The sequence below is a fragment of the Pecten maximus genome, chromosome 13 (genome assembly GCF_902652985.1).
Source record: "Pecten maximus chromosome 13, xPecMax1.1, whole genome shotgun sequence".
Taxonomy (NCBI): domain Eukaryota; kingdom Metazoa; phylum Mollusca; class Bivalvia; order Pectinida; family Pectinidae; genus Pecten; species Pecten maximus.
In genome coordinates this window covers 19351903-19371062 of record NC_047027.1, presented here as the reverse complement: position 1 = coordinate 19371062, position 19160 = coordinate 19351903, and the positions used below count along the sequence as shown (strand labels likewise).

Here is a 19160-nt window from a genome sequence, read left to right as displayed (position 1 = left end):
AGTTACCCAGATGGAAGTTATTACTTGCCGTATTGAGCTACCCTCCTAGTTAGAGTTATTACTTTCCTTATCTACCAACTCCCCTAGGTACGGAGATTACTTGCCCTATTCAGCTTACCTCCAATTAAGATGTCTTACTTTCTTGATTGAATTTCCTATTCCTAGTCTGGAATTTTACCATCTTGATTGGGCTACCCTCCTTGTTATGCTTTTTCTTTACTCATAGAGCTTCCCAGTTTAGAGTTATTATTTTATTTATTAAGCTACCTCCCAGTTAGAGCTATAATTTCCATTCCTGAGAAACCCTCCCAGTCAACGTTCTTACTTTTCGTTTTTGAGCTCCCCTCCTAATTAGGTTTTTTTTTCTATTCTTATTGAGCTACTTCCAAAGTCGAAGTTCTTAAATTCCTTACTGAACTTAACCATTCTAGTGAGGAATTTATTTTCCCATTGAGCTATCCGCCTGGTTAGGGTTCCTGCTTGCTTGAGCGGAACCTATTTTTAGAGTTATTACTTTCCTTATTAAGCTACCCTTCTAGTTAGGGTTCTTCTTTCCTTATTGGGCTACCCTCCAAGTAATGGTTCTTACTTTCCTGATGAAGCCAACCACTCTGTTAGGGTTCTTACTTTCCTTATCGAGCTTCACTTTATACTTATTGTACCTTTTTCTGGGGTAAATGTCTTTTTTCTTTATATTCCCCCTCCTTTATTGAAATTTTGAGCTAAAAATAACAAATTTCCTTGTTGCTTTCGGAAAACTGATAGACTTTTCGTTCAACTCATCCACATTTTTGGATATGCTTTTGAGTCATGTTGGTAATGTCTTTGTCGTGTTTCTCATTATGCCTTCTGTATAAACTTCGACAGGATACTTTTTGATTTTATTTCAGGTATAGTATATATTACATGAAGATGTCCATTTCACCACACCTACTTCTAATGTTGTTTTTGTATTAACACATCCTCTGTAGCCATTGATTCCGTGTACAGTTTAGTAGGTAAAAATAAACATATCAATGAAAAGCACTTCATTTCTGATTATTGTTCCATTATTACTTCTTAGTTCCAAAGACGAAGAGCTCTCTATCTACACTCCCTTTTCCTGGGGAGCCGGCATGAATGGAAGAAACCTAAGCATTTTGAAGTGCTTTAGCTTGTCAAAAAATAGGGGGTTGTACACTTCATATCCCTCCGAAAATTTTGACGATGAATCATCTTCTTCTTTAGTTTCCCATTGAGCTATACCACGTTCTGTCCTTGTGCCTTCAAAATTATAATAGTAATAGTTAAAGCAACATGAATGGATTTTTTACGTTCACATTTAAACTTAACAAATATAATCCGCGTTCTATTTTCCCCATCTCATCGTTTAATAAAGACTGACGAATGGTCATAATTAGATATTACGGCTTACGGGTTTGCAATATTGTAATTTAAAGTTGTTAAAGCTATTTCCAATAGTCTAAAATATCCAAGACTGTGTAATAGTTATTGTATATAATAATCGCAGTTATTCAAATCTTTAATGCATTGTAATAGTTATTGTATATGATTGCTCCCAGTTATTTGTCCTTTTGGGATTAGTTACCTCTCCGTCAGTATCGTACGTACATACGTACAAAAGTTTGTACATACGTATGCAGCATCGGCTGCCTTCTTTGAAGGATTTTGATCAAACTTCACACAAATACAAAGGACCATAATGTATAATATCTCAGACAAGTTTGAGTTTGGATAAAAATGTAGGTCAATTCATATTTTCTATGAAATCCATTGTCATTGCTCTAGCGGCTTCATTCCTTGAGGAATTTCGCACGAATAGAAAGAACCATATTTGCAATATCTTGGACAAGTTTTTGTTCGGGTCAAAGTCCAGGTAATTTTATCTATTTTCAGCAATTCTATTGTAAGTGCTCATACGGCTTAATTCCTTGAGGAATTTTATTCACACAAATATTGAGTTTTAGGGTTGCAGCGTTAAGGTCAAGGTCATAATTTGATTATAGTTTTTTTTAAATTTTTTACATGATGAAACTGAACGCAATGATAAAGGACAATATTACATCAGACACGTTTGAGTTTCAGGGATTTCAAGTCAAGGCTGAAGTCGCTATTTTTGTGGAAGTACTAGACTACTTGCATTTATCCAATATAATAGGCAATGATATATAATAATATATACATAATTTGCATTGTTATAATGTTATTCCATAAACGGGTAATACAGGTGCTGAAACAGTAATACAAATAGATAACATTATGGTACTGTTTTTTAAACTAAACATTATCCAACATTTACTCATTAGATAACTTTGACAGATCCAACATACACAATATGATGTCTCACTCAGCTCTCGACTTTGTGGTAAAGGTGAAGGTTAGGAATTCTTCAAATCATGTCAAAAATAGGATTTGTAGCTGTTGATAATATAATAACTTTTGCAATGACGTTTTCGCGATATGACCTTCTTATATTCAATTGATAACATTTATATAGTAATATGTTCGAGGTGATTAGTTTTCGCAATCGTCCAGATTTGCTGCGAAAATCAAGGTTCACAAATATTTATTGAGATACAAATGTTATAAAGTAGAACTTGTATAATGGATATCGCTAAAAGGTTACACTCCTTAATTCAGTACCCACCTGGTATAGTGTTATCAAGGAAGCAGGCAAGTACACCACCCGCTAGGTTCGGGTTGCCTAGCAACGCAAGAATGACATTGTCCGCTTCTTTGTTTCCTGTTGAAAAATACACATCCGACACTTAGTCTGTATCATACAACAAAACGTACTGAGTTACTTCCCTTTGCAGTGTATTCTACATATATTGATGTCAAATAATGTAAAGACAAATATGTAAATAGAAATACAATCTGTTTAAATGATTTTAGGGAATGACTCTTATAACTTTAACGCATGAATGCATTACTGTGAAATGGTAACATAGTTCAAATGCACAGCAACCAGTTGCTTATCAGTAAATTTTCATTATTTTATTGACATCATCCTAGGTAGGCAGAGGACAAGCATAAACATATTTTCATCAGTGATTTCTTGAAACGTAATTGAATAATTAAACTTGCATTCTAAGAAACGGAAATACACGGGAAGGCTACGAACGATAGAGCCCCTGCGCTTTTTGCTGTACGATTGTTGTTGTTGTACTGTTATTTTGCACAAACACACATATATAGAGAACGTCTGTCCAACTCGAGAGCCAGAAAAAATAAAAACAACATATACAAATAAAAATTGAAGAAGAAAATAAGATAAAAAAAAAAGTAAACCATGATATTAATGTATTTAGCAGACATCGCCTGATTAACGGTGAAATTCATAACTTCCGCTTTAAACTTTTTTTTGATAAAACAGCAATCATTTGCAATATAAATTGTATACCTGTGTCGATAGTGTTGTCGTACGTCTCTATCCACTCCGGTATGACCAATCCTACCATCAGTGAAGTACCTATGATAGCGAGGTTTCGCATGGACGACAGACTTACAGACTGTAGGTTGGATAAAACGACTCCATTAAAGACTCCAAACATAACGAGGAGAATGCCACCTAGGACCGGATATGGAATTGTGATAAAAATGGCGGATACTTTTCCGACGAGACCAAAGACTATGTAGATCAGTGCGGTCGCAATGAATACGTAGCGGCTGGCGACCTTTAACATTAAAACAGAACACAAATTGTAGTTTAGTACATGCTGTCAATAAAAAAATTAAAGTTTGTAACAACAAACATATTTTTGTAAACTGCATGGCACTTTGATTTAATTCCTCTAAATTAGAGGGCTAATTTAGCAGCGCCCCCTATACATGCCATATATTGTATCATAACATCCGGGTCATAAGTTAAAGGTCATCTCTCATTGGTCGATACCACAAAGCATCCGGCCACTAGAAGAAAAGATTTTCATCGATCGCCATCTTTGTTTTGACACCCAAATTATTTTACTTTTGATTTTGACATTCTGTGAAAGAAAAAGAAAAAGATTATTTTATCATACATCAAAAGGAAAAACAAACAGAAATGATAATTTTGAATTAAAATTGTTTGAATAAACGCGGCCACTTCAATGAAGAAGTGAGCCAATTTCGCCTCTCATTTGACTGTCTTTGTTATTTTATTGTATCTAGCAATCCTGGTAGTAATATGCAAACAGAGCTTCACAGCATGGATAATTACATGTAAACAAGCAGAGTTTCAATTCTCAAGTTATTGTAAGAGGGTCAGCACATGATATTTAAAACTTTTCTTTATTATAATTGTGCAGTGAAGACAAAAAACACTTTTATTTGACAATCGTCAAGGTGTTTGATCAGAAGCCATCGCTGCATACTTTCAAGCTTAAATCGAAGGGGAAGAAAAAACACAACTGATAAATACCGAATCTCTATCCTAACCCAATTTTATGACATCATATGGGTATCAACACTTTTGATTTATTGAGGCCTTCATCTTCACTGTCGAGTCCTAGAAGAGTGAAACAACTGTATTATGCAGTTCAATTAATTTTGGCCCTAATGAATCCGAATTTCAATTTACGTTAAAATGTGTGAAAACATTGTATTTGGAGACATTCATCACATAGCATACACATCATCAAATGCTAATAAGAAGTCTACCATTCGAGGTGAATGTATTTCATCCGAGCTTATAATGTTTAACCGTGCTTCATTATATGTGCTTAATTAGTTACATTAGACATTCACAGCGAGTTTGCACCAACAAGCACACTTACCATTAAACGATTGCCCTTCGTGCCAGAGTTTATTATCATAACATTGCGCTTGAAGACATCTTGTATAGCAGACACACAAGGGATTTGTGATTTTGAAATTCAATTTGTAATATTCCTTCTTATTTATAATCGATACAAAAATCATCATTCGGCCTCCATGTCTTTGTATGACTCGTTAGTAATACTGAGGACCAAGTGTTGAGATACAGAAGGTAAGTTAGAAGAATAAAAATGGACATTAATCGACAAGTGTTTAAGTTTAGAAGGGGATGTGTTCTATGTTTTATTATATTATTAACAAACACTCACCTGTGTCAGTCCAATAGCACCAATGCTACTCCCGTAGGAATCGAGGATGGAAACAACAGTTGCCACCATAAAGCTAACGAACACTGAGATATCAAACCGCATCGGTCCAAACTGTCCTGAACGGAAAAATGGTAAAAATTATGAGATAACCCCCATATTTTAATGTACACTTCCCTCCAAAAGAATAGTTAGCAAACAAAATTTGAGAAAAAGTGTTGTAATATACATTAGATAGTCTATTTGTTAATACTGATTGCAAATTATTTGAAAAATACCTCACTTCTTTGAAGTTGCAAGGAGAGAGAATGTAGGGCCATATTTTCCATAATGTTCAAAATTGAATAAAAATAAGTGTGTTTTTACTGACACAAATAAAAGTAATTGTTTAACTAATTAAAAGTTAATGAATGTAATAAATGTATTTTTGAAATTTGTATTAAACAAAGTGGGAAATTTCCAGAATGTTGCATTTTGAGGATTTACACTGTAACAAAACATATGCATTATTACAAAAAGGAGCATTTTAAATCATGAACAAAAACATCCTAAGAAGTTATGATTCTAACAAATTGTAATAAAGACTTTACTTCGCTATATTTTCCGTAATAATTGTAACTGGACTTTTGGAGGGCAGTGTATGTCATGGTGATGTCCACAACTAATTTTGGCAAAAGCACCGTTAGCAAATAATTTTCTAACGTTTCTGGTTTATCATCAATCTGCTATGCGGGGAATTGTGTCGTCTCGTCAAAAGATAGTTCAAAACGTATCTTTTAACTCCAATATTTCTTTTTCGAATGTTCAGGACATTTTAAAACCAAGAACAACGTACTTACACAGGGCATGCTGAACCAGTTGACATTTATGTAACGTAACCGGTAATGCATGTTGAACCAACTGACATTAGGGTCACGTACCAGGGAAGGGCATTTATATAACGTACAAGGAAGGGCAAGTTGCACCAGTTTACATTTATGTCACATACCAGTTAAGGCATGCTGAACAAACTGACATTAGGGTCACATATCAGGGAAGGGCATGTTGAACAAACTGGCATTATGGTCACGTACCAGGGAAGGGCATGTTAAACCAGCTGACATAAGGGTCACGTACCAGGGAAGGGCATGTTGAACCAACTGACATTAGGGTCACGTACCAGGGTAGGGCATGTTGAACCAACTGACATTGGGGTCACGTACCAGGGTAGGGCATGTTGAACAAACTGGCATTAGGGTCACGTACCAGGATAGGGCATGTTAAACCAGCTGGACTTGTGGATGATGTCTGTCCTAGCGTCTGTCCTTGAGTAAAAGTCTTTATGATCCCTGTCCATACTGAAGGCACCGACCTCTGTAAGGATGGCACACATCGCCCAACCTACCGCCATAGCTATCAGGAGCTATCGTAAAAACATTTCCATAAGATAACAGTGGCAACATAACACGTAAGGGTCAGACAAAAAAAACATTAAAAATTCCCAACAAAAACAAAGGAAGAAACACACAAAAAAGACACAAAAACAAAAACAACAAAAACAAAGAAAAACACACAAAAAAGACACAAAAACAAAAACAACAAAAACAAAGAAAAACACACAAAAAATCAACAAACAAAAAAAAAAAAAAAACAGAGAAGAAGTCGAGAAGCCAAAATAGGAGCGGAAATGAAGGCCCGTGAAAATGACATGGAGAATTAAGCCATGTGTTCTGAAAGGATAAATGTTCTCTGCTTCATCCGCAATACAGAGCACACAATTGTATGTTAAATCAAAACGAGATTGAGGGGTGAAAACAGAACCACCATTTGTATCAATATGCATCAAACCGTCTCATTTCATACCGCAAAGGAAAGGAAACGTTTCCAGATGAAATACCGGTACTGATATCAAATATGTCGAACATATTATACACGTTGTATGAAGCAGTGTGTTTCTGAAATTAATTCTCAGATTATAAAAATCTTCATCTTTACCTTCTGTTTGAACCTGACCGGGTTCTTTGGATAATAAGAACAATGTTTGATTTCATTATGATTAACAATTAAGGAAAATATTGTATACTTATTCATTTTGGCGCACTAAAATTTGCGTACACTACCGACTTTAAGCTAAAAAGCGTAATAACGAAGTTGAGGACCGCTTTCACAACCGACTTCAATCCAATAAGCGTAATGATGAAGTAGAGGATCACATACACAACCGACTTTAAGCTAATACGCGTAATGATGAAGTAGAGGACCGCGTACAAAACCGACTTTAAGCTAGGACCACGTACATAACCGACTTTAAGCCAATTAGCGCAGTGACGAAGTAAAGCACCGCGTACACAACCTACTTAAAGCTAATTAGCGCAATGACGAAGTAGAGGACCGCGTACACAACCGACTTTAAGCTAAGTACCGTAATGATGAAGTAGAGGATCACGTACAAAACCGACTTAAATCCAATAAGCGTAATGACGAAGCAGAGGACCGCGTACACAACCAACTTTAAGCTAATTAGGGCAATGACGAAGTAGAGGAAGGCGTACAAATCCGACTTTAAGCCAATTAGCGTAATGACGAAGTAGAAGACCGCGTACACAACCAACTTTAAGCTAATTACCGTAATGACGATATAGAGGACCGCGTACACAGCCGACTTAAATCCAATTATCGTAATGATGAAGTAGAAGACCGCGTACACAACCGACTTTAAGCCAATTAGCGCAATTATGAAGTAGAGGATCGCGTACACAACTGACTTTAAGCTAATTAGCACATTGATGACGTATATGACGCGTACACAACCGACTTTTATGCCAATTAGCGTCAAGATGAAGTAGAGGACCGCGTACATAGTAGAGGACCGCGAACATAACCGACTTTAAGCTAATTAGAGAAATGATGAAGTAGAGGACCGCGTGTACAACCAACTTTAAGCCAATTAGCGTAATGATGAAGTAGAGGACCAAGAGTACAGAAACTTCAGTTTACTCGAAAAATAGATGAAATTGAATAATCGCCAAAATAGTTTACTGTTAGTGTACTTACAGCGAACACTGTATGGAGTGGATATCGTATCAAATGCCAGGATTTCTTTCTTGACCACATCGGGATGACTGTTTTCCTATTAGCTAAGTACAGAGACAGGATTATGGCTATGGCACTGGTCCTGTAAGGAAAATTAAAATTGAGTATTGATATTTATCATTTCGGATGGATATGACAACGTTTTTGTTTTATAATGTAGTTTAACTCAGTTTAAGCTTTACTGTATCTAACGCTCAATTTTGAAAGGTGCTTATATTTTGTGTGCAAGCCTTTCATATTATATCATATATGTGGCGTGTATCGAGGTTTGATTAAATAAACAAAGGAAACATCGATATATTGAAAAAATATATACTGACCGATTTATATATTCGCTTCAAACATCTAATAAAATCTAAATAAAAATGGCACATCCGAAAATATATTTACAGTATTTGTGCTCATATCATTAAAAAATACTGTTCATTCCCATAGAGTGAATAAACAGTTTTGAATTCAAGGCATAAAACAAGATAGGAATATCACTCTTCTTATAATAGGACATGTCCAGTTGTATAGTGACTGAGTGACATTTTCATGTTGCAGTAGATTAAGTTTTACACTCTGTAACCGTAAAGCACGTCGAAAACGTTATATATTTTATAAAAGTTCTTGAATATGTAGTTACAAACGACCTACATTATAGACAGCGGCCAGTTGACTTGAGTGTATTTTATAATTGTGTCTGTTACGGAAAAGCCAGTGAGGAGAATTGTCGGGACAATTGTAATTGGCCCAATAAATCGTAGCAAAACTCCAGCCAATCCAGTCACTCCTACCAAAAAATGGACAGCACCAGCAGCCAATAAACTGCCTTGTAACTAAAAAATATGAAAACATTTTGTTAATACCTCCTTTTGCTATATGTAAAATTGTATATATATTTTTTCATACTATGACAACTATGACAGGACATTCAAATCTTTATCTTCGGATCGCCAACACATAGTGCATACGATACATTATGCTAATCATTTGATATATAACATAGTAACACAACTGACGAAGGAAGACAACTTGATGACCCGATCCCTAACCGGGCGTTGAACTCACGATCTACGTCACCTAATCGCCTAGCCAGAAACACCCGCAGCTTATATCGCTGCGCCACATCGGCTTCCTAAAAAGAACTTTTCAATGTCGCAGTGATGGTTGGCCCGATAGCCTGACAGGATCATATTGGAACTCGTCTCTGTAGTATGAAAACCTGGATCACAATGTATTTACATACATGGATGCGAATTGTACACATAAATATTCGCCACTGTTCAACTATGACAGGACATTCAAATCTTTATCTTCGGATCGCCAACACATAGTGCATATGATACATTATGCTAATCATTTGATATATAACATAGTAACACAAATGACGAAGGAAGACAACTTGATGACCCGAGCCCTAACCGGGCCTCGAACTCACGATCTACGTCACCTAATCGCCTAGCCAGAAACACCCGCAGCTTATATCGCTGCGCCACATCGGCTTCCTAAAAAGAACGCTTCAATGGCGCAGTGATGGTTGGCCCGATAGCCTGACATGATCAAATTGGAACTCGTGTCTGTAGTATGAAAACCTGGATCACAATGTATTTACATACATGGATGCGAATTGTACACATAAATATTCGCCACTGTTCAACTACGACAGGAAATCTAAATCTTTATCTTCGGATCACCAACACATAGTGCATTTGACACAGTGCTACTTTTGCGATGTATAGCATAGTAACACAAGTATATTGAAATTGTAATACATGTATATCGAACATCTAAAGCAGTATTTAACAATAAAGTGAAAAAAGACAGAGTAGAGCAGATCCTTTACTTATAAGCTAATTATATATAAAACTTGCATTGAGTAGTACATATAAAACTAACACACACCAGGCATTGTTATTAATAAAACTTACCGCCTGTATATAGCGGAGTACGATTTCGTCGGACCCTTCCGGAAATTTTGTCTCTGTCATGTTTGAAATATTGTTGAAAACTGCAGGCAGAATCGAGCGAAGGTTTATTTGAATAGTGTTTTCCTGTTACTGTCGGTAACGTTCGTGTAATTATCATCATAATAATGAACGAACGTTAAAGGCAATAATAGGGAATTCATTTTCGTCAAAGTACTGACACGTGTTACATCATTATGTGACGGTTAGTATTTGACTTCCAGTAAAATGTACAGTAAATGTAATACATAATTTAAGGTATGATCAAAAGACATCAAAACGAGAGTATACACTCTTGTAGATAAATAAACTAAGGATTCTAACCTGTGATATGCAATTCATTAAGGCTTACATGAAAAGTATGTTACCAGTTAACTTAATATTACTTCAATTCTCACAAGCGATACATAGACAAGCTTACTAATTTTGGTTAGTAACAGTGTTATATGCTAACAATTCATTTTGTTTTGTAAGAAAATATACGTTTTGCTTCGAAAAGATGTTAAAGCATCGAATGTTTGAATCATCATAACAATATAGCCAGTCCTCTAAAAGCAATCAACCAATTAAAGTCCGTGGTCATTTGGCCCTCTGTCATCGGCTTTCTCACCAATATGCACAACAACAATCGACGTACTCACTAATAAGCGCAATACTTATGAGAGATGGTTCACCTTACAAGTGAAGGGCTGTGTGCCGTTGCATCTTCCTTTATCTATCTGAGATATGGCTAAAAGTGGTGCCACGTAGCTAGAGGAAGGTCCTTGGAACACTGGTAATCTGTTATGGCGATAAAGTAGAAAGCCTGCAAATTTCTTATTATATACATTACATATGTCTTACATATGGTCGGATCATATGAAATGTAGATTGTATACAACAACATTGCAATTATAATATGCCTGTAATACATATAATATAAACATATATATAAAGCATATCGTACTAATATTACGTTTCGGTTCAAGGTAGCCAGATCAATCATGTCGAGGGCTCAGCTTCTATGTTGGTCATATCAACTCTTGACACGTCAACTGAGTCATCGACACGATTGACCATGCACAACACTGTTTAAAACAATTATTAACTACGAAACATATAGAGGTATCATTTTACAAGATAAAAGGCATGAAGCGTTATCATGAAATCTTGAAAATACAAATTTAGATAGAATAATTAATAGGACAGAAAACCCCTACCTACCAAACTCACTGACGCAATAGATAAAAAAAAGACATAAATAAATGAATAATGAATTGAACATTTTCTGATATGAGGTTGCATGTAGAAAGTAAAAATGTTAAAAAATACGAAGTATTTAGACATGTACAGAGGAAACAAGCAGAATCATCAGGATTTGCAAATATAACATAGACAGATGGAACCATCCCAAGAGTGGACCATTCTCCTGAATAATCTGAAGTTTTCTATTTTTCGAAAGTCATTGGGGAGACAGTTCCACACCTGACCGGTCTTAAAAGCAAATTCGAATTGTGCCCTCAGGTCATAGTTGGATTTCTTTTAAGTTTTTCTGGTTTTTAATATATACAGTTGCTATCTGTATGGTTATCTTAAAAACTTCACAACCCATATCGGTCAGGCGCCTTACATGCCATTTATTACTTTTGGTTAAAATAAGTTACTGGTAAGAAGATGAGTTGTGATCATTATGGACTAAACACAAGGCTCTTTTGTTGTATCTTTTCCATTTTTCTGATACTTTTCGTGGAACATTAATGTCATACCATCGGACATTTATTAAACTTTGACACCGTGAAAGAGTTGTAATTTACAAGTCTTCCTTGATTTGTCAAAAAGCTGCCAATACGTTGCAGAACACTCCGCATTTTTGTTGTTTACATCCGTAGAGACAGATAAAGTAACCTCCCTGTCATCTTCTGAAGAGTTCATCAAAAAATGGTTGCTTTCCCCCCAACATGACCTTTTTTCAGCATTAAGTTTTAGGATCTCCTTGTTATTTCAAAGAGACTGATTTGGCGATTGTGATCTTGACAGTAATGAAGTAAAACACACATACTGACCTTGATAATCATACACCTGAGCATGTTACTGGTCTAACTACTAATTACTAGGCTCATTGGCTAATCCGAAGATGTTTAAAGAGAACAGAGTGACGCTGGACAGACGGTCGGACAGACGCCCGGACGGACGAACAGACAACAAACGCAGCACGAGGACATAAGCTCACTAACACGTACACGACAAACATCATAGCATGAAATAAAAAAAAAGATTCGCAAATAAAAAAAGAATTCTTCATTACTTATTAAATGTAGATTATAGCAGAGTCAAAATCAGTGTTAACAAAGAGATTGTAATTAAACGATATCAGCTACAATCCTTTTATGTAATGATTTTAAAAGTAATAGAACAAATATCTGTAAACGATAAAAGCTTAATAAACTGTTGATGCAAACAAGCAGACTGACCGTACACCCAGGGTGACCATGAAGAATGTCGTCACGCCATTCATGAACAGAGTGGAACTGAGGAGTTTGGCTTTGAATTCATCGTTATCCTCTGCACACACCACCTCTGCCATTAGTAGGGACACGGCCAGGGAGCCTGACAGAGACAACAGGGCTTGCTGAAAAATAAATAATACATTGCTTTTAGAGCCAATGTGCACCATATAGTCATTTTCTAATATCCAGAACAATTCCTTATTAATATCAAAGATGATATACCACCGACAGCACATTACCTGCCTCTCACAACAATATAAACAATGACATTCACGATATAATAATTAATTTTTCTTTGTTTTCATGGTAAATACTCAAATGTGATTGGTCGAAAAATTCTTTTCATTCTTCTATGAAAGAAATTCATCAAACCAAATAACTGGTGTGTTTTTTTACATATCTTGAAGTGTTAACGCGATTTGAATGAAAATGAAAATTTTCACATAATTATATTCCTCATGTTATAACTTATTGCACCTGTTAAAGCGCTTGTAACATGTCCCCTAGCGTTGAGATATGTAATAGGATATGTTGTTCAAAACGTAATCCTGTCTTTCGTCATAATGGTATATGTCTGTATCACGTACTGTCGATTGTTTACTAAAACTGAAGGTCGTCAGATACTTAGTGCCAAGGACACATTGAACCAATATGTAAAATAAATCAGATGACATCTTAGATCAATCGGACTGTGTCAGACCATGCATGTTACAACATATGTATAATTTAATGATAAGGTAAATCGTTTGTCCAAGAAAAACAACCTTAGACTATTTACAATTATGTTTAGCGATAAAGAATTTACTTTAATACACAAAATACACATTTAGATATATCATGTTATATCTATGTAAATATACTATGAAAAACAATGAAAGTTTTACCGACCTGTAAGGCAAACATAAGTGTGAGATGCGGAGGAACATAAGAGCTGATGTTGTACATAAGACCTGTCGTCAATTCTGTTTCTATTTCTCCTTTTGGAAGGGTAGCAGAAATGACAACTAGAGGGGGTCGATCCTCGTCATTATTTTCGTTGGTTGGCTTGATCGATCTTCGTTTTTCCACATTTGCAGGAACACCAAGGTGCTGAAATATTGTTTGTAGTTCAATGTTATGTAATTATTGTAAGGGAACCCATGATCAATTAATCCTAAACGCGAGGGATCGAACTCGGGATATCTGGCTTACTACAATGTAGTTAACGCTCAAACGATCGAGTTAAAGATATCTCTGTAGTCACATACGAGGGCAGATTGATATGCTCTGGCGAGTGTTACGGTTTTCTATATGAAAACATTAATATATATTTATTAATCATGGGTGTGATTTGCTGGTTATAATTAGATATATCTATTTTTTTTCTTTATTATGTGTGTCATTTTTTTGGTGTTTAGTAGATATATCAGTATTTCTATATCAGGATTTTCATTTGTTGGTTATAATTAGATATATCTATTTTTTTTATATCATTGGTGTCATTTTTTTGGTGTTACGTAGATATATCAGTATTTCTGTATCATGGGTGCCATTTGAAGGTGTTAAGTAGATATATCTAAATATCTGTATCAAGGGTGTCATTTGTGGCTGTTAATTATATTGATCTATTTTTTATTTCATAGTTGTGATTTGTTGGTGTTAATTAGATATATATATATATAATTCTGTTTCATGGTTGCCTAGCAGTGCTTACGCTGTTTCGCTATGACATTTGGAAGAACAGCATATTCAAATAAATAAAATGTTGTTTATAGTTTTTCTTCTTGCAATGAGAGTTTCCTTATTGGTAGGAAGTGTCTGAAAGGCTGAATGCGACTGAAAACGTTCCTAAAGATACATGCGCCACACGTGCAGACAAGCGTGCTGTCAGACGTATCCGTAGATTGGTCGTTAGATAGCCCGGTACATGTCCTGTTGGTACTCTGACATGTAATGACTTACTTTTGAGTTGCTGTTATTGACCACGATAAATGTACGATGTAAAAAAAGTCATGTTGGCACCTTTATCATCCTAGGTACTGTGTTAGGGATTACACAAACAACTACACAGTAGATGCAATAAGTAAAGTGTGAGAAGCACATGAAGTATTTAACGACGCATTAGGCGAGAAAGTGGAGAAAAGCCTATTAAATTGAAAAGGCATCGTAATACTACAGAGATTAAGCTGAATGTTTTTATGGAGACTAAGGTAATTGGGAGACGATAAACTTCGGCTATTCGGGATTCATTCTATTCATTGTGTTAACAAAAATGGCAGCAGATCAGGTAGACGGATCCGCGCATTACGCTACCAGTATCAAGACAATTTACACAGGAAAACCAAAACAAACTCCAGCTACATAACAAGCTGCCAAGATCAAAACAATGTGTGAGTGCATCGTCATTTTTATCGAAAAATAACGTAGCCAACATCGAGTTGCTTCAGCTGATTGAAAGGCCAACTCTATTCACGCAGCGGATCTCGAAAAGAACCGACGGGGAAAACAAATTATACAATCGCTTTTGTTTCGTAATTTATGATAATTTCACTATAAATACTTATGCTTATTGAAAAGGAGCCCAAATATAAATCACCATTTTTATGCTATACATTCAGATACATGCGCTAATTAATAATTATTTCACATAGTGGTACATAATTACTACCGTCATCAGACGTATGCATACACAATCATCATCATAATATTCATCATAACCCTCACATATATTCATCATTTAACAGAACAATAGTAAATATATTACAAAGATATTTACTGTTATGAGTACCGGTCAGTTAAACCAACCATGATATCTGATACTGGCCAGTCGAACCAACCATGATATCTGATACTGGCCAGTCGAACCAACCATGGAAGCTGATACTGGTCAGTCGAACTAACCATGGTATCTGATACTGGTCAGTTGAACCAACCATGGTATCTGATACCGGTCAGTCGAAGCAACCATGGTATCTGATACCGGTCAGTCGAACCAACCATGGAATCTGATACCGGTCAGTCGAACCAACCATGGAATCTGATACTGGTCAGTCGAACCAACCATGGAATCTGATACTGGTCAGTTGAACCAACCATGGTATCTGATACTTGTCAGTTGAACCAACCATGGTATCTGATACTGGTCAGTCGAACCAACCATGGTATCTTTGTTGGCACACAGTGTGTCGACGTGATTGGTCGTTGAAATAATGACCCTCGTAACCAGAGAATCTTTACCAACTCTAAATTCAGCAAACATTATATATTTAATAATATTTAAAATATTACATTTTATAAATATCTCGATTTGGGTATATTTCTCATGTATATACACATTTTTATCTATTTAGTATGATGATTTGTTGTGAAGATTCACTCCATACACATGACGTTTCCTTGTGACTTTATTCCTCATTCTTTTAACATGAATATTCTATGGTTACGACACATGTTTTGCTAATCAAAGTAAATAGCATACTTTGGTGTAGTGTCCCGTAATAAACACAGACAATTGTACAATAATAAAGTATTTCGTATTATATTTACATGCAAAAAATAGTATATACTTAAAGTTACCCTAAATATACTTCATCGATAAAGTGGTCATTAAGATATTTCATTAAAGTGACCCTTAAGATACTTCATTGAAAGGACCCTTAAGATGCTTTAACATTTAGGTACATCCTTAAAATACTTCATCATTAGAGTGACCAGTGAGATATTTAATTAAAGTAGTCCTTAAGACACTTTATCATAAAAGGGCAGCTTTGAAATATTTCATCATTACCTTACTACTTTCTGTTCGTTCCGACATCTCATATCCCTCGTTTACAGCACCTATCTCCATGATGTATTGTTGAATACGTACTTCTTTTCTAGAGAATGATAGTCTTTATAATCATTGTACTGTAACCTAGCTTTGAAGTTCTAAGCGAGAAGTGAAACGTGTTTTCATTCCAGCTATCATTTGCTATAAAAATGACTAATCAGAATGCTCGATACAACGTACGCAGGTCAGATCAACATTGCTATGTTTATTATTGATTCTGGATGTGTCCTTCTTTTAAACAGAACATTTGATATTTTCTGCAGCAACAACAACAAAAACAGAGAGTACGACCGCCTTACTCACCTTGCTCTGCTGTCCTTGACTACCACGCTTGTACGTGTAACATGAAGTATGACTGCAATATAGAATAATTAGAGTGTGTTTTTATGTTGATTTGACATTTAAATTATGATGATATCTGAGAGGGACAGCTAAACATCACGTCGCTCAGGCAAGTGTTTTTGTAACGTCAAGACTGTTTACCAAAACCAGGATTATGTGTGTGCATTTTATACCTTTGGTTACTCGCGCTCGTTTCGAAACAATGCATAAACAAAAATGCACTGCGTTAGATACAATGAAAGGATGATGTTTTAACAAGGGAGGCATATCTCGAAAACATCTGTATATAATTTTACATTTAAACCAGGGTCAACCATTGAGATTTGGTTTGTCAATACTGAGTTTAGCGCATCGCAACAGCAAGTATCAGGATGGTGGTCAAGAAGACACTTACTTACGGAAATAAACCATAGACAAAAAGAGCATTGATTAAAAGAAATAAAGAAATAAATTGCAAAGGTTTTTAATTCCAATTCCTGTAGTAGGACAGCATATATTTCTTTCGATTTTAGGATTCTGCAGGGACCCAAATATCTACGATCTTTTCCATGTCCCTGAAACATCCAGGCACGGACAAAACATCTTAAATCCTGCTGTGAGATCACGTATTTAATCTCTCCTTATGTGCAATGCGGTATGATATGAATATCGGGTCAGGTGGCACAAAGGAAACACACTTTCCTTTTACCCAGACGGCCAGGGTTTGCTTACCTTATCAGACGTGACAGAAGTATTGGGTCACCTGCCCAGCCAAGTGGGTTTCTGTGGGCACTCCGGATTCCTTCCACAGTAAGATCCATTGCGAGCTTCTATCCGGGCCAACGAGAGTGATTAATATATGTTGGAATAGCTTGTTTCGCTATTGTTGAAGAATAAGAAACCTTTATTTTATATATGGATATTCCCGTCTCCTGCACAAATAATGTGAAATATATCTCACAATGTGATAGTTAACATTACTTCCCTCTATTATGTTACGTTGTCACAGTTAATTCGTTATTTCAGATAATCCTGTTCTTAAATGGATATAAACAACGTAGCTACACTTCTCTATCGCAGAAAGCCATGTCTCCATTCGATCATGTAAAATACGTCGTTTTTATTGCAAGGTGATGCAAACATATCCTGATATAAATAGCATTCCAATAGTCAGACTAATAGTTGTCTGAAAGACATCATAATCGACGCACGAATTGGACTGCTTTATTCTGTCATCACTAGAATCAAAGTAAAAACAGCATCAACTTGTATGCTACTATTATAAAATGTTACAAAATATATTGTGCCTAGATTGCAATGCCCCATCGTCACGTACAGTCTGTCGTGTGACCCAGTATCTTGCCGGAAGATGTATTGTATACAGTTTAAATAATCTGGTAGTGGTTATGGTGAACTTCTTAAAGGGTTAGATTTCAATGATTTCTACGTGCATTTGATTTCCGGAAAGCGTTGTGATACTTGAAATTAGATTGTTTACAAAATTATGACACTTTTTTGTTAAATATTGGCACTGTTTATCAACTTCGAATTAAAGTGCATAACTGTTAACATCATTTTAAATCGTATATCCTTTTTTATATATTATTTAAGTGGAAATCTAGCCATTTAGTCCCTTTAAGAAAGACTAACTCAACAAATTGTATAAAGATAATATGGGAATTTATTGACTTATTTGCAAATATTGACTAACAAGCTGGTACAAGATATATACCCACTCTCACTTCAGCAGACTTCGGGACCACTTGTACAAAACGAGTGATTGCTGGCGACTTGTCTCCCTTGACTTGTAAATTTTAATAAATGAGCAGACATTAAATGAGCAGGTTGTTAAAATATTTGAAGATTTCAGTTTTGGTTCTTGCACATTTTAGTAAGTTTCTCTTAATTTGCCATAAGTAAACCCGAATTGATGCGAGTGACCTCTAATATTGAGCTATAATGCCTTTACACTATCGTAACACTATGCATATGAATTAATTAAACAGTATGTCATAAATAGACTCCTACTGCTCTTTGTAGCTTCTCCTCTGCTGTTACACCTACTGCATCATTCGATTTCTGTGCCATACTGCTTCTAATGAATTGTCTGCTACCCTACCGCTGCTTTTGGAGCAAGACTGCAACCACACTTTCATGTCTCCCGGTTCACAATATTTAGGAAGTAATAATGATAAATAAACTTTCACTTTTGGCTTCTCTAACCCAAATCAGATAAATAACAAGGTAAATGGTATGATACTATTAATCATGAAACAATATATTTATTCATCAAGATGTTTAGAAACTGACCTTTCCCTTAATGCCTTAATTAGTCGGATCAGAGAAAGTTACTATACCCAAAAATTTACTGTCATTGGTAAAGGTGTTATATTTTTTTTACAGAAACTGGGGAATTACTGTAATAAATGGGCTAGATTACTTGAATAAACATAATTTTCAG

General features: G+C 35.6%; 2 protein-coding genes across 2 annotated transcripts in view; both read right to left on the bottom strand.

The window, feature by feature from the left end:
- LOC117340898 (solute carrier family 23 member 2-like) overlaps nt 1-10958 on the bottom strand; it is a 48713-nt gene extending 37755 nt beyond the window's left edge. Inside the window, exon 1 of the mRNA XM_033902677.1 lies at nt 10764-10958. The gene's annotated coding sequence lies outside the window, so the exon portion shown is untranslated. The remainder of the gene's footprint in view (nt 1-10763) is intronic.
- On the bottom strand, nt 1088-17520 carry LOC117340521 (solute carrier family 23 member 2-like). The gene is made up of 10 exons (XM_033902280.1): nt 17432-17520; nt 16682-16733; nt 13459-13659; nt 12535-12692; nt 8097-8217; nt 6309-6465; nt 5067-5182; nt 3404-3677; nt 2648-2743; nt 1088-1263 (listed from the first exon to the last, which is right to left on the bottom strand). The coding sequence occupies exons 1-10, from the start codon at nt 17518-17520 to the stop codon at nt 1088-1090; spliced, it is 1440 nt and encodes a 479-aa protein (XP_033758171.1).
- Between the last annotated feature and the right edge of the window lie 1640 nt (nt 17521-19160).